General features: G+C 35.1%; 1 protein-coding gene across 5 annotated transcripts in view; it reads right to left on the minus strand.

Moving 5' to 3' along the window:
* Positions 1 to 26,910, minus strand: part of LRBA (LPS responsive beige-like anchor protein) — a 367,479-nt gene that overhangs the window by 255,003 nt on the left and 85,566 nt on the right. For 3 of the 5 annotated variants that reach the window (XM_086889594.1, XM_086889592.1, XM_086889596.1), the window contains 4 exons: positions 24,972 to 25,105; positions 16,753 to 16,831; positions 16,355 to 16,488; positions 14,087 to 14,148 (listed from right to left, as the gene is read on the minus strand). In XM_086889594.1, coding sequence (XP_086745720.1) covers positions 14,087 to 14,148; positions 16,355 to 16,488; positions 16,753 to 16,831; positions 24,972 to 25,105 — 409 coding nt within the window. The remainder of the gene's footprint in view (positions 1 to 14,086; positions 14,149 to 16,354; positions 16,489 to 16,752; positions 16,832 to 24,971; positions 25,106 to 26,910) is intronic. The other 2 variants (XM_086889595.1, XM_086889593.1) reach the window with 1 other exon arrangement.

The following is a 26,910-nucleotide window of genomic DNA, read 5'->3' on the forward strand; positions in this document are numbered from 1 at the left end:
TGCCTAAAGTAAACTATCAAGAACTTTTCAGCAGTGTTTGCACTTGGTGTCAGCACTCTCTCAGCACCACATCCACTACAGGCTTGAATGAACTCAGCAATAAAGAACATATAGTGAAAAGTAGATTATATCTCAGCTGGGTTCTTCATAATTAAAAAAAGTTAGACTGCATGTTAAGCAGAATCTCTGCAAACATAAATTACTTTTAAAGTCTGAAGCATGCTTCAGTTATTTTAATCTATGAAACTCCATTGAAAAAAAAATAAAAGCAACATCGAGTTATGGGAAATCATATCTACAAACCATGCAGCAATTTAATACTGAAATTAGTATATGCCAAGTACTTACAAAAGAGAAACATTATGCAAAGATGTGACACAAATTAATACAAAAATAAATATGAGAACACATTTGAGATAGTTATCCAGCATATATACAGATATACCTGTACGCTCAAATAAAATTAAAAAAACATAAACAAATAATGAAAGAACTATCAGAAACTGGCCAAGAAAAAAAAAAAATTCAATAAATATTTTCATGGCCCTTTCTCTACAGAACATCACCACTATTGCTGAAGCCTGAAACAAAGTGAAAACTTGGAAAAATATTTAATACTATCCTTAAAATTCAGACCCTCTTGTCACCCAAAAAGCCTTATTGGGAAAGCCTTATATGAGCAAGCTTGGATTTACTGAAATTTAAACAAAGGTTTCTCTATGAAAGTTTTAACATGGCATCTATGTAACAAGCCAAGCTACCTCACTAATCAATAGAGAGGGTTTGATTTCAATAAGGGTGGTAAAAGTTCCTCTAACCCTGGCCAGCTACAAGCTCTCAACAGATGATCGTCATTAGGGCTCTATCGGGGTCCCACGTACCCGGGCTGTACAAATGTGTCCTATTAGTACGTGGTCTGTCTGTTTGGCAACTCCAGGCTCAAGACAAATGGCAGCTGCTGCCCTTCAAGGTCTGAAGTCAAGTCCTCTGGGAATCTGAAAGCCCAACTGGAAAAATCAAGGCCTGTTCATTAGAGACTGCTCCAGGGGAAACTTGCAAGACTGCCATTAGAACTATATAAAAGAGCTAATTATTTTTATAAGACTTTTAAAACTATCAAGCACACCCAGTTATAATAAAAAATATTTACTGCTGGCATTCCATTAAAAAAGACATTGCTTTTTGTCAAAAAATCTGCCAGTTGACAGTACACAACTGAAGTCTTTGTATTGAAAATTTTAATGAGTCTTCTAGGAGAAAGTTGTGTAAAAATTAACTAGATGAGGGAGCTTCTTAACTGAAGGCATAACACCACGCCCACTAATGTGAGATAATATCCCAAACACACTCATATCAAACTAATGAAGCATACATAAAGGTGAGCTGAGATTGTGCATGTATGATTATCTACCCCTAAACAACAGAAGGAATTCAAGATACAAACACATTCAGCATTGCAAAGGTGACTGAAAAGAACAAACAAAATCCGTTTCAAATCTGAGCTACTGAGGAACAACAAAACATGCCACAGTACTTGTGTATTGATAAATCCATCAAAATGGCACAGGACTCACGTGGTATCAAATATTAAATTGAAGCAGAAAAATGAAAATTAACACTGTTTCAGTGTTTTTCCTCTGTTGTATTAAACACTGAAACAAAGATTATAATAATGATAGCTACTTTCATAAAATATACTCTGGGGAAAAGTTGGAACATGATTTTTTTTTAAAATTCATAGCCACAAAATTCTTTACTATTTTAACTATGAAACCAAATCAAAGTTTCTCATACCGAAATATTTTCCCAGCTGCACAGCATGACAACACAGTATTGAGTTCTAATGTTATAACAGATCACCGCCATAGAGTATTTATTACAAATATTTTAAAAGTGCTATATGAAATTCATTAGTGTTCCTTAATCAATTCTTGGACCAACACACACATTAGTTTCCGACAGCCTAATTCAAAAAAGCAATTACAACCCTAGTCCTCATGTAAAAGGATGACAGAAAGAAGCTATGTTAAACCAGTTTAGAAGAATGAAAACATAAAGAAAACAGATTAGGAATGATTTATATCAATGCCTAGTGCTGAAGTTAATTACAACTAACCCAATAAAATAGTGCCTTTATTATTGTACAGCAAGTAATAACCTTAGACGCAAAAAACAGAACTCTTTGCTGGCTTTTGCATGCTCAATTCCACAGCACACTACATTAAGAATTAAAGAAGTAGTAAATAAGCCATACAGAAACAGCGGGCTTTTAACTAAAAGCAGAAGACTCCCCTGCTGTTTAACCATGTGGGTTATTCCATGTAAACAGAGCCTCCTATAAACTAGTATATGTTGTTGGTGGTAAATGCCTAAAACTATAATGAGAGTTTAATTTCAATACTTAAAAGTTAGAGTTCAAGTCACAGTAAGCTTTTATAGATTCTGAAAATAAATTATACACACGTAGAGCTGGAGTTACATACTTAAGTACTAGATTCTTCAGTAAAATACCACAAAAAAAAAACTGTCAGCTTGTCAGATAATGCCTTTTGTACTATGAGGTTACTCTCAAAGTGACAACTGTAGCCTTCTCTACAAAGGACATAAATCTATCCTAAAAAAGTACATTGTTATGAAAGATAAACTATGTAAAATGCACAGCATATAGTCTTTAACAATTGCACACAAAAAAATTTTGAGATAGGTTGCATTTGCCATAATTTATGGTAACACCAAATATTCTTAAAACAGCAATAAAAGAAAACTTTAACAATCCAAAATTCATACAAAATTATAAAAATATCACTGTCTGCATAAATAAAATTATATCAGTAATAATTTTCTCAGCATAAAAGCTGCATATCTCTCCGATTAAAATGCATCAACTTCATTTTTGTATCTAGTTTCAAAGAAGTATGAAAAACTGGGGAAAAAACTGAATGAGTGGTTCGCTGCTTTCAGGTCCCCAGTTTCTGATGCAGGAAGCAATTTACCCGGGCAGCTTCTCCCTTTCTCTCTCCCACTAGCAGGCTGTTGCCATGACGCCTCATGAAACAAAATTAGGGGTCAGGTTTGAGTTCATCTAGCAGCAAACCTTCTCCACTGCAGTTTCCTCTCCAGGTTCTTTAACCGTCGGCTATTTTCAATGCCAAGATGAAAGACTAGCTTCAGAAAGAATATGAACAGGAACCTTAAAAATTAATTGAGAAATCAAAGTACCAAGCATTTCTGTAAATAAGCAGCAATGGGAAGCACAAAACTCTTAAGTCAAAGGAGATGAGTCAGAAAAACATACATGAGGAAAAGTGACAACATAAGATGAACAAAGGGAAAAGATCCAAATAATTAAGTTGCAGTGCCAGCATCGTTTTCATGAACAAAGGCAAACAAAGTGAGGAAAAGCAGGAGCATAACACAACTGACCCTTGATTTCAGTGCTTTTTTGTTTAACTGTAATTGTAATTTGAGATTTTGTGAAACCACTGAACAGGAAGGAAAATGCCTTTCAAGATAGACTACAAATTACAAAAATAAGAAAATCACAGCAAACTCAGTGCTGCACGGCAGCACCAGTAGCGTTGGTCTGGTCCCATTGATAGCAACATTCATCACCATCAAATAGCAGCAACCTTCCCGCTCAATATTCTTAGCTTCAAATAAATAAATTTAACTAATAAAGAAATAACAACACTGGTTTTAGAACCATAAGTCCCTTTATACAGCAGGGGATTTAGAACTAAATGATCTTTAAGGACCCTTCCAACCCAAACTTCTATGAGTTCATTATTTTGGTATCACCCCAAATGTAGCTTGGTTTCTATTTAAACTCATAATGAATGCATGCACATGATAGACAAGATTCTTGCTACCATTGTACCTTTGAGGGAGTGTAACTCAAGTCTGCAAACCAATGCCACCTCTTCACTCCTAACACAGGATGACCGAACCTGTCCCCTGATATTCCCTTAGGCAATCCTATCCTAATGCACATTTTTTCTTAAAAGATTTGGAGAAAATGAAGCTAAATCAAATTTTTTAAAAAAAAAAGCAAAGAAGCTAATATCTCTCCCATTACACTCCACTTGCATACTCTGTTCTCTTCCTTATCCTATATCTATTGTCTTTATTTACACTAAAATATAATAAATATATATAACACATTGCAAAGATCTCTATGATCATCTGTCACTACAATAAATATGATAAATAATTTTCTGCTTCTTTCACTGCAAATCCTCACCTACAGTCACCAAGTAGATTTACCAAAAGATAAATACATCCATTTTGGTTTCACATAGAAATAAACGTCTGCAGAACTATTCAAAGAGCACTAGAAAATCCAGCTGTTTGTTCTAAATCAAAATTGACTCTGAACTATGATCTAACACCTAACAGACCTCAATATCATACTGCTGCATAATCTGAATTATGAATTTTTATCACTTAAGGTATCACAAAATACTCATGGAAAAAACAGTACATTGCCAATAATCCTTGATGAGACAAATGTTTCCCTAGCTGCAGAAATAGGCAAAAAGCATAGATGCACATAAATAAGACTGCATTTAGAAAGGAAACTGAACAGCACCACTACACAAAGTTTGTCCAGGTAGAACTTCCAGTGAATAGCACAGCTCCCCAAATCCTGAGTTCCCCAAGCAGTTCTGCTTGGAAACAGAGACAAGTTATTTGGTTTATTAACACAAACAAAGAAGTCCCATTATTTGTAATTAGTATTAAATCAGCAACAAGCATTGCTGCTCACTGAACTTTCTATAATCTCATACCCCTCCCCTGCACTAACCCTCTTTCCATAGTCTCAAATTAAACAGACTGGCTGTAAAACAGCAGGGTGTCAAATTAAAGCACACTTTATTTTCAGAGGTCTCCACACTTCGCAGCTGACTTCCTGTCAGGAAGAGTTCCATTTCAGTGCAGAGCCCCACCAGCAGGGAGCTCACAGAATTAAGTGCCAGTTGATATTACTTTGTTTTGCATTTACCACCCATGAGAATATTGTTCAAAGATCTAGTTATAAAGTCAGCATGGTATCATCCTTCTGACTAGACTGCCAAGCCACAGGGTGTGCTCTTGCTGCACAAAACTCACCTTAAATGGTGGTGTTTTTTTAAGTCCTAGTGTGCTGGTGAAGCAACAGGATGCCTTTTTTCTTCAGAAAAGTCTTGCTTCTGTAGCTAAATTATGTTCCCTAAGTTTTGAACATCTGCAGCACTGTACATTAATGGAAATGAAGTTGTCCTCTCTCTGTCTTCCCCTATCCCACTGCCAAGATTCACATTTACATTAGACAATCCACTCTCATCCCTAGACATAAAAATGTATACGTTAATCAAACTCTCAGCAACACAGCTTTAAGGGCTAATAGTTTGAGCCGTAGAAGGTGTTTTCCATTAAACTCACCCAACATTATGTCCTGAATTTTTGACCAACTGCAAATAATTTTTAACTTGTGAGATAATTTTTCTAATGAACTTACAATATATGAGAAGTCTATAGAATCACTAAAGATTGTACTTTAAAAAAACAAAATCAGGGAGGAAAAATCCTCACTTTTGCCACAGATTTCTGTTTTAGTAAGAACAACTTAGCAAAGTTCATCTCTCTTCACTCCAGTGTGGCAAACTATTTCAAGGAATGGTTTTGTGGTTCATAACCCTATGCTTTATCCATTTCTCTACCAAAAGCCTGCAAGACATGTTGAATCCTCCAGTTGGATTATCCCAAGAAACAATACTTCACATCACTCCAAACAAAAATGTCACAGCTTTACTATACCTATAGTCTAATACATAGAACCCATCTTGACTTCTTTTCCTATTTGAAAACCACAAAGCTCACAATTTCTTCCCAGAAAGCAGATGTGTAGCATAAACTAAAAAGTGCTAGTTTTTGCTCATCTTAAAATCCCACACTGTATATCTTATCCCCAAAGTGGAGAACGAATACACCCTTAAAACATCCTCCTAGACTAAGTATTACGGAAAGATATAAGGATACAAAGCAAACACATTTTAACCACTGAGACCACCACCTGCCAGGATACAATTACCAAGTGCTTACTGCATCACTAAGTTAAGAAGAGGTGACTTATTATTTGTGCAGTATTGGCTAATAATGGTCAATGCATTCCAAACTATTTTCATTCTTAAGGCAAAAGTAAAGTTATAAACTTCCTTGATTTCTGATACTAAGCAAACTGTCAATACATATTCATCCACTTCATGGCATATTTTTTCTTGTGTGAGTCTAACACAATTATTAATTTGTTTTTAAAATTTAGCCAGTGATGGACATAGGCATTTTAAATGGCCTATTAATAAGCCATACTAAAAGCATAATATTCCTGAAGCCACCAACTACACCTAGGAGAAAAGACAGATTTCAAGCATATCTTAAGTGTAGTGAAAAGTGAACTTTAGCAATTTTAAGGAGTTTGAAAGAAATTCCTACTAAAACGTGCTAGGGTGCTCTAGAAGCAATTCCATGGAACTCATCAGGCAATTACAGGTAATTAAACACTCAAACAATTTAGAAAGCAACAGTAAATCAGAGCAGGGATGAAGTTATAATAAACAGGTATTACATTATCCTGGGGTTTCATGCAGAATATGTTACAATAATCTGGTTCTGGAGAGACAAAATCTACATACTGCTTAAGTCAAAGAAAAAAAATATATATGCAGCTAATTTAAATGTAATTTCCACATACTCCAATTCAAAGGAAAGGTTTTCCCAGCTGTTTCCATTTAGTTCAATCTTATCAGATTTGCACTTCAGACAGTTATCTACCAATCTGATCTTCAGTTTCAGACACTTCAAGTGTATAACATAGTTCAATGAAGCACACAGCAAAATATTCACAGCACATGTAATCCATTTGCAATTATTTTGAGTTCTCTACTCAGTGACAAATACCAAGCATGAAAGTTGTCAATAGATGTTTTCAGCACCCAAACTGAAATCTACAGATTTCAGAGATGGAAGAAAAACCCCCACTCAGGAAGAAGTTACACTATGCATAAACCCCCAGATACATCAGCGTAAGGGAGAACCCAGGTGTTCTAGAGAACAGATTTGGTAGCATAACCTGTTTTGTTAACAGGAAACTCATTGACAAGACAGTAGCTAAAATCCAATCACCAGAAGACCATATTAAGGAGTCTGGATTCCACAGCCAGTGCCCACCCACACCTTCCAGGACTTTTATTCACATTCTCCGAAGTCAGTCCTACTGACCACTAGCCAAACTGCTCACTGTGCAAATACAAAAAAAAAAAGGAAATGGCAACTCAGGACAAACAGATGAATCACAATGTTGCTTTTACAAATTGAGACAGATTAATTTCATTCGGAACTGGAATCTTCTACAGGAATGCTGAATGCCCTTAAGCTGACTATTAGCTGCTCTGTGAGGATATGTTGAAACTTTTCAGACAGATTATTTTACTTGCTGATAATAATTGTTATCTGAATGTTAATTGAACTTAAATCTCTTCTGACCCAGGAGAATACTTAGCATGGCCCCTGGCTACTGTGGGATCTACATTTCCCTCTCCCTGGCTCTGACCACAGTCTCCACCCCGCAAAACTAAACCACTGTTGATTAAAACATACATTGCACGGGAAAAAGAAATTTTGAGGAGAAAACAGTTTATAATGTAAAATCTTTTTACTGAAAATATCAGAAGTAGCACTATGCGTAAAGCTCGACATTTCCCAATTACTTTCCATTCAGTAGTATCCTAAAAAAGATTAAAATGAAGATCTTCCTTTTTGTTTTCTGGTTACAAGGACCATGTAATATTTGTTACTAAATTACACTAGAAACATCCCTACTGCTACTTGCATAACAATTAACAACATGCTTGGCAATCCCATGCTTTCAAACGTTAGGATTTATGCAGTTTTATTAATGTGCCTGGATCCACTTGGCATGAAGGCAGATCTGAGCAGCTTAAGAATCTAAATAATCCATACCAGAGTAAGATGATCTTGAATATTCTCCCTTCCACAGCCACCTCATGTCTACAAAAAGCTAGGCTAGCAAGTATACTTCCAATATTCAAATACTTCAAAAGAGCACAAGCAATAAAAACAATTTAAAATAAGTAAATAAATAAAGAAGACAAAAGTGCGCTATAAAGTTTCTGGCACATCATTTCTAACTAAGGAAAGTTAGCAAAACAAGGCACAAAGCAAACACCTACAGGCATGATTCACGCAAAATCTTCCCCTCAACTTCTCAGTTTAGACTTTGCTAAGTTCTTTTTTCGATTTGTGTGTGTTAAGATCTAAATCATTTTCATTTGCCTGATAAAGTTATGTTTCTAACCATTTTATCATGAAAGCAATCTATCACTGAAGCTTTTTAACTCAAGTACAGCTGCATTAATCTTTGATACAGCAAAGATCCTACTGGCAGAAGTTCATACTGTATAAAAAGAATATCTTTCCATTCCTGATATCTTCTACATGGCTTTTAAAAGGAAATTAGAGCATGTATTGCAGTTGATAGAAAATCTTCTGACAGCTTACAAAATTCCTACAAAATCTACCCTTTATGCCAAAACACATTTATATATTTTTGACCACATATCTAAAGGATTATCAAATTATTTTTAAACTTATTTTCAGCTGTTATAACGAAGTGATTAGATGGAAGAACATATTGTGATTAAAATGTCATCATCTAATACTTGGGGTACATAAGAAGTATTCCAACAGCATTTATTCTCTTCATATCTACACCAGGCTGTTGCTAGAGTTTTGATGAATCTGTTGAGTTCAGCTGCCATGGTATCACAGTGACGTTGGTCTTTAGATAACCTATAGTCAATTCAACTAAAACTTCATAGCAATCACTACTTATCCATCACATCAAATTGCACTTAAAAGTAAATTAGGAACCAGAGCATCAGCATAATGTGTTCTCTCAACCAACACTGAAAACCTGCCATCTTCTACATCAACTAAAATCTCCAAGCAATTCAAAGACTTGCCACATTTTAGAACACACTGCAGAAATCCATTCCTGAGGTAGTGAATTTGGGTCATTGATGCAAAGCTTTTTTTCTGAGCAGAGAATACTCAAAAAAGCCTGAAGATCCCACTTCATTCCACAAACACTTAAGTAATGGGGGGGAAGAGGAAGGAGGGTGTGGAAAATTTCTGCTGAAAAAATTCCAACTCCTGTTGCTCTTTCTTAGGGAAAATAATGGCATCAATGCTTTGTATGGGTACATGGAATATGTTGGTATTGCTCAATTAAGATTCCTTATCGAAGAGAGATGAGAAGACCAAGATGCTGCCCATGCAAGAGACTCACACTGACTTCTTTATGAGCACCAGAATCCTCCAGCAAAGGGATTTGGTAGAATATGAAATACCATGCTAAAGAAATACCTATAATATAATATTATATACCAATAAATAAAGTGCCAAAAACTTCACCATTTAACCAGTGACAACTAACACGAGAAAAACAGATTAAGAAAAAAGAAAGCAAGCTGAAGACCTCTAAGTTTGCCAATAAAGGCAGTAAGACAAACTTTCACAGTGTAATTTTTTTTCTGTCTTAATACTACTAATCAGCCTCTGCTGTATTTTTTAAATGCATTCATAAACCTCCAAAAAACTGTAAGAGGTGCACATGACATGTTCAACCATGATTATATTTCACTGGGCAATATGAGGAGATGCTATCTCTGCATGTAAAAACTATTTGGAGTATTAGGGTTTAGGTTTCCTCCTTCTATCTCCCCATGGAAGCAATACTTTTTCAAGGTCCACTATACCTCTAATAGTTATGGTTTTGTAGTTCTATTGCAATATATCATATTAGTATTTCCAGAAGATAGAGTATCTAGCGATTAAATGTACTGAAACATTGGTCTTGGTTTTACATACACCATCAGCTATCAAGAATGTGCTTTAGTCCTTTTGAAAAACACTGGATAGAGGAAGGAGGAACCAAGAATCAGAATTCCTTCAACAAGCAAATGGGGTGCATCTGTGGGCAGTGGTGGTGCAAGGCTCATACAAGTTGTTGCAATATTCATTAATTTTCAGTTGTAACCTTTTAAACAGGTTGCATGGCATTCCATCAATTTTAGAAAATTATCCAAGAGCTGAACAGTGTTTGAATCTGTCAGTGCAAGTTTATTTTGTAGTCTAGAACATTTAGATTCAGTAGAAAAATACTCCTAAGTACACGATGAATCTGAGAAGAACCACCTAATTAGTCCTCTAACACAAACTCCACCAATGATTCGACGATTGACTACAAAAAGCAGCATCTTTCCAGTGCCAGAAATTTTGTAAATACAAAGGCATCAAGGAGAAGTACGGAACCTATCCCACCTACTTCGTACCTTTTCACCTTGGAGCTACAATATGCTCATGTACATAAGCAAGAGATAAATATTTTTTATCTCTTCATGAGAGAGGAGGGAAGACCACAGTTTTTTCCTACACAGTCATGCATTTCAAGAAAATATCTGACAAATGAAAGGAAGCATGGTAGCATTTATGCTTTATGGATATGCACTCAATTCACCCATGCCCCTCTAAGTTTTTGGCACAGAGAGACTTTCTAGATGAAAATGTTTTCTTCAGGGGTGACATCACTTTCCCCGTGCAGAAGTCTTGTCTCACAACTGCATGTGAGCACCTCCAACATCCTGATGTCATTCATTTAGACAGGAGAACAGAAAGAGAACTTCTCTCTTTCGGCTGGTTTAATTGCCCCGACAGGATGCCAGGCCAGACGAGATGGTGCTTCCAGGTTCACTGTACTGTATGCATTTCTGATAAATGGGAAAAGAATAGATGACCTGGCAGAAGGCTCAGACAATAACATGTGATTTACAGGACATGAATGCAGCTACTATAAGATTTATCTGACAGCCCTCTCCGATAGTGGACTGTTGAGCATCCGATGGAATGATTTCTAGTCTAGAAAGTCTGCTACTGAGTAGCCATACACATTATTTATTTATTAGATGTTTTGGGTTGAAACCACTTTTAAATGATGCACTTCACAATGCTCAGCCATAAATTTAGTTTCAAACCCTGGAAGGGAGGTAGTGTTATTGGAATGTGTGTCAGACTGAATTAGGATGAGCAACACAATGCTTTTATAAAGTGGCCTTGAATGCAACGTCGATTCCTTCAAAAATGATATTAATGTCAAATAAGCAGGAACACTTTGCAGTAATAGTAAATGAAGGATTTTTTATGTTTTGATAGATTTATAGAAATGTAAGTACACACACTCTGAAAATGTAGCATGTCTATCAAAAAACACAACTGTTTTTGTCTTGGAAAAAGCCTTTTGTCTGGGTCTCAAACCACCTGTTTCTCTTTTTGTCTTGTGTTAAGCAGAAAGTAATTTATAAACATGCAAACACAAAAACATTAAATAAGGTTTTTTTTCCATATGCCTAAATATATGAATTTTAAACAAGAAAATAAATTAACCAGATGTCACAAATAGTTTCAGAGAATTGCACCTCTTGAATTTTTTTTAAAATCACTTCATCCATTAAAAAGCTTTATTTTCAAGATTTTATGACAAAATTGTAGGATATAATTTTTCCATTTTCCATTTCTGAGGAAGAAAAATATAATTCATCCACAGATTTAAATGAATATCGGAAAAATGTCAGGTGTTTCAGAAAAACAATCCAAGTACTTATATCTTATCTACAATGTTTAAAATTAATTTTAAGGAAGAGGTTATCATAAAAAACACTGAAGATTAATAAGAGCAATCTTTCAATTTCATAAAACGATGGCTGACAAATTTGTGAAGTTTTAAATCAAATTTTCAGATACTTACTTCATAACTATGCCACATTATTTATGTGATTAAAAACTGGCTTTTGACCTGATCTTTTGATCTTTGGCACTGCATCCTCTCCATCTCCTCTTAAAAATTAATTAAAATTTTAGCAAAAGGATATCACTTCATTTCCCACCCTATCTTGCAGGGAAAAAAGAAAATAAAAAGAAGGAAAAAAAAAGAAAAAATCAATCAAGCTCAAGCCCATCTCCTCCCAGTATCTGTAAAATGTCAGCTTGAAATTCAATTTCATATCTCTCAAGCTTTCATGTAGCAAAAGACAGTTCACTTCTTAACAAAATAAATCACTTCTGTGATTGCCATGCTGACCTCTTTGAATTAGGAAAATTCAAAGTGAAAAATGTAATTATCACCCCAGAACAATCTGTATACATCTGGAGCTAATTTTAGATTCATTTCTCACATCATTTTTCATATTCTGCCAAAAATTGCCAAGCTGCTATGTAACTTTAAAAAGACTTTGAGGTGTTTGTGACCTTACTGGTTTATTTCTACTACTCCACAAAGAACTACCTCAGCCTGTGCAACTTGCACCGCTAAGCAATCACGGTAGCTTCAATTTGATTAGATTAGCATTAAGTGGCATTGTGACACATATGACAAATAGATGCATTAGAGCACGTCATTTATTCCTTATCCTTTCCACTTCCCAAAACCAAACAAGTGACGTACACTACAGAGCACAACATGATTTTAAGAAAGATTAGATTACCTTACCCAAAAAAAAAAAGGGCAAGGTCAAGCACTAATTATTGATACAAGCAGCATGGATACCAAAAACTAATTTTTCTAAATAGTAGTACCAAGTTGTCAGATACATATTTAATGCTTGGATTAGTTTTTACTTTAACACATTCCTGAATGAACAGTAAAATTTGTTATATGGATTTCTCAGTAGCAAAGATTCTTTTATAATTTAAATCAGCTGCAAGCTTCATATTCAAGAAGTTGTGAACAATGTTCACTACCAGTACTGCCTTATGTAAAATAACAATCTCTAGATTCTGTAAGTTCCATAAGGAATACTAAATTCCTTTCAGGGTAAAATGATACTGTATTTCCTTAGGAAGATGGAAAATAAGATGAGCAAAGTTCTGGTTACATTCATTAATAATAACCTCACTGGAAAATGTAACTACTCCTCACTAGTTCATTGTAAAATCTATTAGGTGTAATCTCCAGAAGTAATTGTTCTTACTGCACTTTATTGACAATGTAGACTATCGATTTTTCACACCTTCTATGATTCTTTCATTTGTATTCATGAAATGTCTATCAGCACACTCTAAATAAATTTGGCAATATAGGCACTAAAACGAATAAATCGATGTGAAGAAACATTAATTTTGCATTATCCTTATTCGTCAGGCAAGCAAACCATAGGGGTTGTAAATGAAGGTCAAAGGTTTTGAAATGGGTCAGAACCCTTGACCTCTAGACCAATACCATTCCCATTAAAAAAGGCTATTTTAAAGTTTTAAGTAGGGGAATTTACTACCAGAAAGGTATAATTTTAAGGCACCAAAAGAAAGGCTCAATAAAAACAGTCTTCCATTTAATTACCAAAAAAAAAAAAAAGGCAATAAAGCCCCCAAAAAATCCAATTAATACAGCATACATAATTTTAAGAAAGTTCTTTAGGCTCTGTCTCTTTTCCAACCACAGGAACAGGCTGTTCTCAAGTTCTTACATATCTAAAATCACTTTGCCTTTAGGAATGTAGAATATCCTAGACTGATGACAACCGGGATTGCTTGCTTAAATTTTTCTCAAATCCTTAGTACTTGTCAAATCAATTAGGAATGACAGGGTTTCAGAAGTATTTATCACTCATTTCATAACCTCTACACAAAAGGAAAAATTCTATTTATCCCAGAGGATTCAGTATACCAAGCTGCAGGAATCAATCTGTTTCTTTAACTTTAATATTTATTGATCCTATCTCATCTTACAAAAATGACAGCATAATATTACGTAGGCACACCATCTTCAAGGTTATGTAAATGCTCAACAGCAAGGTAACAAAAAACCGCTTGAATAGACACAATTACAATTATTTTTTTAATCAAAAGGCCTTCCACATTATCATTTTACCTATTACACATGAACTTAAATTAAAAGTAAAATTTAAAGTAAAATTTTATCTGTAATTTTCTTTGTGTTCAAACAGATTGATTTCAGACATTGTAACTTAAACCTCACCTGAGAGCAAAGGAGCATCACCAGCTCCACAACTGAACTGCTAGGTTTCATGCACATAAGACCTACAAAAGGAAAAAAAAAAATTATACATAAATGCATGCTTATATGGCACCAACTATTAACACAAACTATTTTGAAGTGCAATAGATTAGAAGTGTTTTGAGAAACAAAAGAAAACAAAAACTTTCATGTCACTTCCAGTTCAATTTTGTACTTTATCAGCACAAAATACAAGTACATGTGTGAGAGGGAAATCATGCCTTCCATCTAAAAGAAGCAGCTAGTAGTAATTCTTACCTCCACTACTCAGTTTCATAAACATTTGAATGTCAGAATGATCAGAAGCATGGTTAACATATGTTATATTAATCCACTGTATCTACATTTTGCTATTTCTCGAAGGATTGGGTCATTATATATGCAGAGAAGGGAAATGGCTTTATGACCTCTGCTTTCTCCATTGCGCATTCTCCTTTCAGCCCCCAGCTATCAATCAAGTTTCCATTTTGTTTCATGGCAGCAGACATCCCAAACACTCTTATTAGTACTTTGACCCTTAACCCCACACTAAACCTAAGCAGAAGTGCAAGCAGTAACCCATATTTTCAGTTGTTTACAAACTAATTTGAGTATAATTATTCATATTCTCTTTTTGGTTTGGGTTGGTCTATAACTGGGGTTTAGAACCAAAAATTGGTTTAATGTGTTTATTTTTGTCTAGACAGTTCATACACTCACAGTGATTATTCTGCTTTTTTTTTTGCTCATCTAATTTATGAAATACTCATCTATCCATGTATGTAACTATACTACAGTCAAAATACTTTGAACCAGATTCTCTTATCTTCAGAGGAAAAAAATGTAATTAAAATGGGATTATTTGGTTCCTTAGAAAACAAAGCTTTGAGAAAAACTGCTTTTCTGCTTTTTCTTATTAAATGAATGAAATGAATTTGTTCACAAGAGAGCTTCCATAAAAATATTTATCAGCTAAAATGATGCCCACATGCATAAATGAAAGTAGAATCCCATCTTTGAGTCTTACAAAAAACAATTCATACACTTCTTCCAAATCTTTTTACCTCAAATGGTAAGCAAGCTAAACTACAAAACTAAATAACTTAAATTAGTGAAGTTCAATGAAGTCTCAATTTTGATATCAGCAGTCTTTAGTGAAACACTTAGCAGTGTTTGATGCTCTAATTGTGTTTCTTACAATGCTTATATTCAGCATTACAAACAGGATGACTGTCCTAATCCAAGAAATGAGTAGTTTCAAAAATGTTTTTAAAAGAACTTTAATTCCCTAGGAAGAAACTAGATCTGTTAGTTCAAACACAGCTCATGTGTGAGTGATCAGCCCAAGTTAAGCAACCAGGGGATTCTATTATGAGTGCACTTATCACTAGAAGCTGCAACAAGCTCTTCTTGTCACTTCTTCAACAGGACAAAACCTGAAAATTGCACTCTAAAAATCAGTAGATGAAGCAATTTATATGATATAGCCAAATTTTGAGAAAATTGAAAAACCGGTGTTGCATTGCTAAATTCAGTCTTCCAATATGTACATTTTTTTAAGAATGAAGATATTAATGCCTCCATTGCAGAACTGAGCCTCATTTTAAGCAGAGAGAACCGCCCCAGTAGATAGAAAACTTCATCCTCTCAATATTGACTGTTTCATACCAATCCTCCACCAGGAAGAGCCATGATCACTGTTCTGCACAGGAATCCCTATCTTCTCAGATGTGCCAGAGAATTCTCCTCCATACTGACAATGTATTTCTCTTACTTGTATGACTCCCTTCCAATGAGAAGCCAAAAAGCCAGAAGCAGACTCACGTGGTGATAGACCAGAACTCCACTGACACAGCTCCCAAGAACCCTTCTATCACAACATCCTAGTAAAAGTGTCAAGTCTTTGTACCCAACTCACTACGCTATATACTTTACTTTGTATCAAAGTGTTGACCCGGACACCAAAATTTCTCTTAAAGCTCACAAAACACATTTTGTACACAGCTTCTATGGGACAAACAGCCAGGAGAGTTGGAAAACAAAGGAAGATGGGCACAGAGGTAGCAGAGTTGACGAAGATGAGGAGGCAGTGAAATCAGAGAGGTAAAGATAGAAGGAACATGAGGCAGTGAAATCCAGTGGACAGAACTGTTTGGGAAAGCAAGAAGAAAGCTTCTAAATAAAGAAATTTTCAGTCTCCAAGGTAAAGCAAAGAACACAAAACCCCTCCTTTTTTAAATGGAAACTTACTTGTACCTTCTATCAGCAACTCCTGCCCATGGCTGCCCAAAAGAGTCCGAGAAAGAAAGGGAGCAAAATCCACAAAAATCTCTCTCAGAAGTGGGGCAGCTTTTTCCAAAGCATGCTCAAGCCTGTCTGTAATACTAGTAGAGAGATACATGTGATTAGCAATAAAAGAATGAAGTTACTGAAATTTTGTAAAAAGGAATATAGATTTTGACAATGTTTAAGTGATATACATGTATAAGAAGGAATTAATTATCCCACACTCAATATTTTCCCAAGCTTTCATTAGTTATTGAAAATCAGCAAAAGGACATTCTTAAGTTACATGGTATCAGAATATCAATTGTAATATCAATAACACGAGCCACAGCACAGCTGTTCAGATCAATTGGAGAAGTTACCTCATATTGGAGACAGAATCCTCAGGCACTGAAGAAACTGCAGGAACAGATGGCAATTTTGAATTAGATGATCCCCTTCCTACAAGAGAAAGTAATAATAGACAAATTAAATAAAAAAACATTCCAGGGTTTAGAAAAGCAGACCAGAAACTAAAGCCTTGAATCTGAGCTCTGAGAAACCATGGCTTTCAAGTGTTGTGTGAGGACTAGGTGAAATCCTCTCACCTCTTTGTACTTCAAATATTTTTTTTTTTTCTTCCATAAGAGTCCTATTGCATTCACATTTACCAGATATGCCATGGTAAGTTTTCTTAATGTTGCTTTAGCATGGACAGAAAGTAATTCAAGGAAGCATTGTAGTTTCTTTTGTGAAGGAAATCAGACTAGGCAGCAGTGATTCCTTCTGGCCAAGAGACGGGATCCTCTTTGAACAAATTCAATAACACACTCAAGAAGTGAATACAAACTACATCCTACACCTTCAATATTACTATAATATGCTAATATATATAATAATACTAATTCATAATAATATAAAGCCAAATGGAAATGTTTTAAAGCCGTCTCTTGGTTAGTGGAAGTGTTCACCTAATTTCAAGTAACTTGCACAGAAAATTTTGTCTAAAATTAAAACATGTATTTGCATTAAATTCACACAGAAAACAATGTGTGGGTATTTTCAACAGCCAAGCTTAAAATTTTGCAAAACTGAAACTGACAGAGGCAACTATGATAAAATTTTCCATTGCACTGCCAGTGTCATTAGCATGATGGCAGTGGTATATAACCTCATTTATGAGTTATTAACTTTGCCACATCAATTATTCAAAGGTTGATAGGGAAGACTGGGTCATTTATGTACCCTACACGTACAGAAAAAAAGCAGTTGTGTTATGTCAAATTGACACTATATGGCTCTCATCAGCACAGGAGGAATCTGTAAATATGAGATTCTGCTGTTCAGTATATAAAGAGAAATACAACCTCCATACTGCAGTATGGATTGGTATTAGCAATGATGAACAGGGGGCAAGCAAGACAGCCAGAGACTTCACAGATATTTTCTGCCAGGATAGGAATGGTGACTCACAAATCTTACACTGCATTCCAAGCCATAGAGAGGAATGAATCTTAGCAGACAGGTTTCTGTGCATTTCCCAGGAGCATGACTGCTCCTAGTCCATCTGCAATCCTATCTCTTTCCACCCCGAGACCCTGTCCTATTCTCTTTCCTCTCACCTTGCCAGTTTCAGATTTTTATGCTGCTGGAAAGGAGGGGAGGGGAAAAAAAAAAGAAAAAAAAAATCTGAAATAAGGGACTTTAATCATTTTAGTTCTCACATCTATCTTAGCAAAGACGTGACCCTTCTCAGAACTATAGAAAAATTCCTGATGGTCCCACCTACAATGGACTTTGTTAATTCACTTAAGTGCAACCTGTCTGGAAACAGCTGCTGAGATCTTGAAACTATCTACAAAATGTGCCACCTGCAACTTTTCAAAGATTTTCAACTTGACTGAAGTGAAATAGATTTGGAAAGAGATGGCAAAGACAGATCCCTGAGATAGTGAAATATTTCTCCTGTCAAATTTCAAAATTCTGCTCCAAAACCCTGGCACACAGAGCTTCCTCCAAGTAATATCAAGGGTTTCTGATGGGTGAGGGCTTTTTTGGTTTTCTATCCAGAGAAGATGGTTTTCTCCAATCTTATTTCAAAGGCTGCATAGAAACTAATAAAATAATTTAGATTATCATAACCATGAAAAGTTTTGCTCTTATTTGTTTTTCTTTCTTCAGAGATAGGAGATATCTTTGTGAATGTGTTTTATTTGTTCTTTTCATAAATTCAACCTGAAGCTCTTATGCTGACTGCTGTATGGGTATGATAGAATCAAAAGGAAACTGAGTGGGCCATACAGAATGAAGAATAAGAAAGTGGTGAACAAAGCGTTAGCTGAAAGCAAAGTGAAATGTGAACCTTCTAGGCACTGTATCTTAAATAATTTATCGAAAAAAGACTAGTCAAACATATATATTCCTGAAGATTTCAATGGTGATAGCAATATTTTGTACATGTTCTCAGTATTTTCATAGATATAATTCCATTTTTTTTAACAGTTAATTTTCCACAGTCAAACCACCAAAAAGTATTCGGGTATTCCCAACAGAAAAGCTGTCAAATGATGTGTTGAAAATTAGGACACAGCCTCCTGCACAGAAAAACAAAGCCCACATAAGGCAACAAAGCCACATGATTCAGTGGTTTGTCATTTACTTAACAGCTAAAATACTTCCTTTAATTTATTTTTTTTATTAAGACTTTAAAACTACTATGTCATTTGTCATGAGAAACCTTATATTTAAATAATTTGAGTAGAATACCCAGCTTTCTCCCTGAAGCCCAACATCCCTATTCTCATTTAACAAGTCCCTCTAACTTAAAAATACTCCAAAGTCCATGTGTCCAGAAGTGGATTTACAGGCACACACTGCCCATAAAGGGAAGTCTGCACACTTATCTGGGTAGTCCAGCACAGCACCAAACTGAAATGACACACAAAGCCTTCAAAACAAGGAAGTCCTCTTAACACACAGGTTGTGGAAGTAGCATGTCTTGATACAGAAATGCTCACATGCTTTTTACCACAACTAATATCTGTCACCAGTAACCCACTACTCACTGGGTATGGTTATATAGTCAATAGTACACAAACTAAAATCCTAGCCTATTAAAACAAAGATCACTTTAGCAGGATAAGACTTAACAGTGAAGCACAGCAGCATGTGTTTTTATATTAAATGAGATGAAAATAATTATGTGCAGTATTTGGGCCATCAGCAAAATAACTGAAGGAAAAATTAGGGAAAAATAAAATCAAAGGAAACATCTGCAAGGACAATGAGAGGGCATATCAGCCATCACAAGGCTAATAAAGAAACAGTCTAGGCTAACTTGGCTTTTTTACTTATTTTTTTGGGATGGGTTGGGGCTTTTTTGGTTTTCCATTTTTTCAACAAAACTGGTAAAAATACTTTGAGTGGGAGGTAAAGGAACTCACTAACAACATAGGACATGAATATTTTTACTTCTTGAAATAAAAAAGAATCTGCACAAAACAGATGAGGTATAAATGTAAAACTGAAATTTTGAGTACATATCAACTTGTAAAAATAAACATAAAAAAAGGCACTGATGATTTGAATTTAACAAAGCATAAGGCAGGCATCTATATAAACTGATATTCTTTTTTCAGATTACATAAGGGTATTTCTGGTCTGAATTTCTTCATGCTTATCAACACCTAAAACCACATTCCAAACTCAGATACATTTCACTAAAAGGGGTGAATCTCAGATTTATCCCAGCTGAGAATTTCAGGGTTCTTTCAATGGGATTAGGCATAGTGATTTTTGCATGCAGATTTTGTTTTGTGAAAGTACATTTTTTACTTTATTTAACTCAGAGGAAGCTTCTTATTACACTTTTTTCTGCTTTTAGTGAAAAAGATGAAAATACTTCAGTAGCATATTTTCATCCACAACACACATGTGGGTAAGTGCAGTAGCTACTTCAAACATGTGGAACTAAACTGACTTATCTCTTCCTTATCCTTTCACTGATAAACTGGCTCCTTCAAACTGACAGTTTTACAGACATTTGCAAGAACATAAAAGAAAATGCAAATAGATCATCTGTCTAGCACCCTTACAGTGAAACCTTATTGTTTATTCAAGGTCCCCAAGGGTCTAAACAAATAGTGTCTCAAGCAATAAAATATTGTTTAAAAGTCCTTGTGCAAGATCCTCTTGCTTTTGCATGTACACTCACAAAGTACACTTGGCAATGCACAAGCAGTACATGATAATTTACTTTGTGAGGAGATGGAGATGAGGTATTAGAAAAAAAACAGAGTTGAATTAAATAACCACATCTCTTAATTTTGTACAACAGACCTATCTTACACCAGTGCCCTTGGTGGAAGAAGCATCCAGTAAAATAATAAGCTCATTCAAAAATACACTTCCAGGGCTGGAAGTGAACAATGCAAGACTACAATGAAACGTTTTACAAGCTAATATAAGGGTTCTGTTACATAAACACATCTGTAGGCTAAAGCAAAACAGATTCCATGAAACAATGGTGAAAACTTCTCTTAAGAGAAGTGGCTTTAAAACAGTTTTTATACTGACACAGTATCAAGCCATTTCCATTGCATATCATCAGAATCTGAGATTTTTTTAAAGTGCCATTCTGCTATGGTAACTAGCCGTCAACTACTGTCACCATTAAGCTGGAATTCTCTTTGAAATAATTACTATAATCCAGTGAATTGCTTGAACAACCTCTGCACTGATGGTAACTCACTTCATGATCATTTTTCTTCCTTTAGCTTGTCGTCTGCTAATTTATTTTATTGCATGACTTCAAGTTCATCTTCACCTATGTATAAAAATCAATGAATACCATTCATCTTTGCAAAACAAGCCAACTGCCACAGAAAATTTACATTTTACTAAGTATTTGACTAGGATTCAGTAGTCACAACTCCATTTTTATCTGCTGTTACTGCTTATCCTCGTTTTCTTCCAAACATTCACTTCTTTTTCACCTCAGTCTTTGGCATGACCTCGTTTACAACTTCACAATTTGGGGAACAGCTTGCCCAGAGAAGGAAAAATCCTGTAACTAATTCTGAGTGGCTCAAAGGCAAAACAAATGAAACTCCAAGAACTTCAAGAAGGAAGGGGAGGAGGCAGGCAACAGAAACTGAGTGGAACTTCTCAGTGTTTTTCTACATTCAAAACGTCAGTAAGGAAAAGAGACAATTCACCCCTGCTTCCCTCAGACTTTTCATATCCCCTCTTCATTAAAATTGTAGTTGAACAACCATTTGGAAACTGAATAGTGAAAGCCTCAAGACTGCATTCTTTGGAGTGAAGCACTAATAAAACACATGTGAAATCCTTCAAGCACATAAACAGAGAAACTCAGAGAATCAGAGAAAACAGTGGGAGTACAAACTGCAAAATACTTTAAAAATTCTCACCACTTCAGAACATTGTGACTGTAATGGAAACATTTAAAAGGAAAACTAACTGACAAACAAAAATACAGGCATCCTGCTGGCATGTTCACAATAGCTTAGGCAGCTCTGCCAAGTCCTGCCTGTACAAATATTAGTCTTGTCTTAGCAGTAGCCCTTCCTGAAAACAGCATGTGTAAAACCTCTGCGTCACATCACACATTCAGCCTGGGAGACAACCCAAGGGAGAAACAACTCCAGCAAATTCTCGCTTCTTACATTACTACTAGCAAAGATGTTCTTCTGTGCAACACCGCTCTCTGTAGTAGACACCGAATGATTAGCTCAAAATGGGCCACCAGGTTTATCTTCTCCATTCATTTCCAAGATTACAGCAAACCAACAACCCAAATACCAGCCATCAGCAACAGACCCATGGGAAAGTTCGGACCACAAGAGCCACATTTGTGTTCAGGAAAGGCTTTTTGTGCTATGAAATATTCTGCAGATTGAATGAGTAAAGATGAAGAAACTTCTGCAAAAAGCCAGAGTGTCTGAGGCCAAAACACGCTGTCACCCTCTTTTAAAATATCAGGGGAACAGAGCAAGCTTGGATGGTGCTTTCCAACTTATCAACAGACTGTATTTGGCCAGGATATGCCATAATCCGTGTGATATTGGAGTATCTTAAGCATCAAATCTGAGATGCTCACAACCCTTGAGCTACAGACAAGAAGCAAACTTCAGAAAAAATTATTGGGAAGGTGCCTGATGAATTCTGAGCACACATAAATGGCAGTGGAGGTAATACATAGAGTGATATTTCAACACAAATCCTACCTTGACCAAGCAATTCTGACATCACATCTACAGGTAGAGGATGATCACATACCATATAACACTTATTTCCAAATTGAGTTTGTGCACATTACTATTAGAACACTATCACCTGCTATCTAATCCTATTCAAATGTCTGCATAGCAATTACACCCCTGTTTTGGACTAAATCTGCTGAAGTCTTCATCATAAAGCATTAGGTGTTCATTTATTTTACATGCTATATATTACATATATTAATATATATATATAGTTATATTATATACGTTATCAATTTTTAAGGTGTATCAAGGAAATGAATATAAAACTCACTTAAAAAAACCAGAAGAGATATTTTTAATGTAAAAGAGATTTTTTTAATGTAGGAATAATGTTTAACAGCCTTCATATCAAACACGAAATAGCCCCAAATTTATATTCACTACATAAGCCCCTAATCTCAGCATTTTTTTAAAAAAAGTTTTAATTTATTTCTTACTTACAGAAGTAGACAGACTTATAATGACTGTTAATTGGAAAAATGAGAACAATGTATTGATTCTCTGCTGTATGAAAATAAAAATTAGTGAAAGAATAAGTGATTTAAACTCAGAGGAAAATTATATTTTTGCTTTATACGAAGCTTGCTTATTACCACTTCCATCCTCTAATAAAAAAAAAATTAAGACCTTACAGAGAATTTGATTTCAAACTTAAATGTGTGCAATTTACATGAGCAACATTGGATGTAAACCACTCCAACTCTGAAAAATATTTGTTTCCATGCCATTATTTTACAGGAGAAGAGTCTCATGTTTTAATCTGTTTAAGGCATGATTTCATTTATCCCTTAACTTTTTCTTTTAATTAATTATATTGCCAGTCTAAACATGTCTATTTTTAATCCTGATTAGTTTCTTTTTATGCATATCAGTTCAGATTACACGTCCAATTTTTGCCAAAACTTCCAGACATGATGGAAGTCACACAGTTACAAACTACATTAGTATTGTTTATTGTCTGGATTTCTCATACATTCTACAGGCACAGGAGCACTTATTTTTTTCTTCTATACGTTCCTAAAAGATTAACTAAATCTGAAATTCAATGTTCATCTGGTTGTTTTTTTTATTAAAAGCGAATACCTGTTTCAGAAATTGTAATAATTAAGCCCACAAATAAACCAGGTAAATCAGTCAGAAGTTAACAAAATAGCAATTATTCTAAACAATTTCAACATAGGTGAGGTTTTACTATTTTTAAAACAGATTAGCTACTCAGAGCCAATCTTCCCCAAAGACTTGTGACATGTCAAAATACAGCTAATTCTCCAACTTCAAATATTACTCCTACACCAATATAATGCTACTTCCTGCAGTTTTGGAGGCAAAATGGATTCTCCCTTTTCACAAAGAGTAAAATTATATATATATATATGTATGTATGTATGTATACCATAGTATATTTCAATAGCTCTTCTTTTCCTTTATGGTAATGTCTGGAGTAAAACCTTTTTGATTTTACCTCAGAAATGGAATGGGCAGTTGAAGATAGGAACAAGTACTTTCCAGACACACAAGTATGAGAGGACATGGTAACAGACAATATTTTTTCCCCCAGTCCTTGCAGTTTGGATAGAAGTTCATAAAATTAGGAAACAAGAAATTCAAACATTGCAAAAAAGCACCAATAATCAGGCATATCTTGAGATTTCCTTGATTAAGATCCGAATCAATTCTAAGTCTTGAAGTCAAACTTCATGGGCACAAAGATCCTACACAGCTTTGTGATTCAGACATGGCTAAGTAGAAAAGCACGCCTTTGACCCAGCATTTAAGGTTAAACATCATTTATCTCACACAGAACAACTGGAGAGACCAAGGGTTCAAAGGAACACTTGCTTATAAACAACCTACTCAATTTTGTCCCCACTGAAAAAACTGTCCAAAGCAATTAGTTGAGCATCAACACTGAATTTCACCTCAGGCTAAAGCTATTGGAAATACTTGAATGTAATTTCCAGTTCTACTTAGCACTAATATATGTACCCTTGGTCAAACACCCCAGAATTTATAAATAAACTTACACTTTACATTATTAATCTGTAATAAAAAATAATCTCTAAAATACACCATATTTATATTAAATACAAGTTAATATAGTATGACAACTTAATCAAAACAGTGAGAAATCTTAATTTAAGATAAATATTGCTCAGACATTTTTATTTGTTGCAAAATTGGGGGTTTTCTCTAATACAGTACTACTTTTGTAATTTTTTTCTTTATTTTATTACTGTTCAGAGTGAATGGTGATGTAAATAGAAGCGACTGAAGAAGTGCTGGTACTTAGGTTGTTTAATTTAACCCTTACTTACCAGGAGATTCTCCTGACAAATCTGGGGCTTGGGATGAATCTACAGAAGAAACCACACTGACAGCATTTGTAGGAGCACCAATAGAAGCTGTAGAAGATGAAATGCTTGATTTCTTCGTAGGTACAACAACACTCCTAGGTGAAGACAAAAGATTAGTAAATCATACAAGTATGTGAATGCTCACACTACTGTGATCCTGTTCTTACACATCTAGCACTTACACTTCCATGTGCTGCAAAAGTTCCTTTGCTTCTCTACTTTCTATTTCAATCACCTTCTGTAGGCCACGGTAACCTAAGGACACTTCACTTGTTGGTGGTACACCTTTTAAATGCTACACTTTAATATCTCATCCACTTCCACAGAAACCCCTAACTAAAAGCACAAAGTTAGATGATCACCAGGAAAAGGGTTCCGAAACAAGGCTTTTCTTTGCACCTTAAGCTTCCCCAAGATTTACTTTTAAACTTCAGGCAACTATTTACAAAAGATGTTGCAGTATTCAGTGTGAATTATCAGTGCTGAAGGATGCATTGACATACATTCAGGTATTCTAATGCAGAACAGAAGACTAACTGAAGAAGGATATACCAGAGCTAAAAACATCCTAACACATCTGCATGCACATACAAATGATCACATCTTAAAAATACAGCTAAGGCATGAATTTAAGTATATCTTGCCAATCAAGTTTTATTTACATAACAAATCAAAACACTCCTTGGAGTTAAGAGAGAATCTCCATCTTTTATACAAGCTAAATGTCAGGCCTTATAGTCAGCATTAAAGACTACATCAGAGGAAAAGATGTGACAAGTTAGGCACGGCAATTTATCTGACATGTTACAAAGACATGTATTTATGCTATACCAATTTCAATTAAATTGTAGTACTTCATTCCAAATACCTAAAAGGCCTTGTTAAACATACATTAAAGGCGTTTTTAATTGCAAGTTAGCTCCATAAACATGCAAAACCCCAGCTAATGAGGTAAAGAGTACAGCTGATATATAATGTACTCCCACTGCAGCGCTTACTTTTAATTACCTGGTGTTAACCATAAGCCGAAAATCTTCAACATTCAATTTATTTAATCACATCTTTTGTTGACAGTAATACAACTACACACTGAAAGTATTCCCTTAATAGCTTTAAAATATTAATTTTCTAAACAAAGTAACTCAGAAACTTGACCTAAATTCAGGTGTGAGAACAACCTAAGTTCTTTCAAATGTTTCTAAAACAGCTCCTGCTGGAATGGGGAAAGAAGGAATGTATTTGACTCCCTACTTCAGTCACAGGATGTTAAAGGATGTCACAGAAGCTACCACACTACTGATTAAATCAGCTCTCCTCAATGGCCAGAGTAGGCAGGCACCATATTTGGAGGCAGTACATGTCATATCATTATAAGGGTGACTGCTAATGTTAACTAGTCACTAGAAAAATAGAAGCAACAACACCTGAGTCCCAAGTCAAGATATTGTGCCTAAACCATGAATTTTGCTCATATGTTCATGTTTGTTTCCCTGAAACATGAACAATAGACTAAGAATAAGTCATACATTTAGAGCATTTTTAAAATTATTGTCACATTACCAATTAATTTTGCACCACCCAGGTATAAGAAGGGGATCTCTCGCTCAAGATTCTGTGACATTCACTACCTGGAAATTGTTCCTACTATTCTGTAACATACATTCAAACACCTGAAAGGGGTTAGGAAGTGAACACAAGTTTACAGAGTACAAATACACCCACGCACAGTTAACTTTGGGACATTTCTCCAACCTTCATAATACAGGACTGAAGCCCAGACGTATTCCTTCAGAGATTTTAAGTCCTTTTACTGTATAGATATCCAACTCAAGAAATACTAATCCATAATATTACACCTAAAAATGCATAACTTCTCATTATAAATATGTGTCTATTCAGG

Source organism: Cyanistes caeruleus, chromosome 5 (genome assembly GCF_971803275.1).
Source record: "Cyanistes caeruleus chromosome 5, bCyaCae1.hap1.1, whole genome shotgun sequence".
Lineage (NCBI taxonomy): Eukaryota > Metazoa > Chordata > Aves > Passeriformes > Paridae > Cyanistes > Cyanistes caeruleus.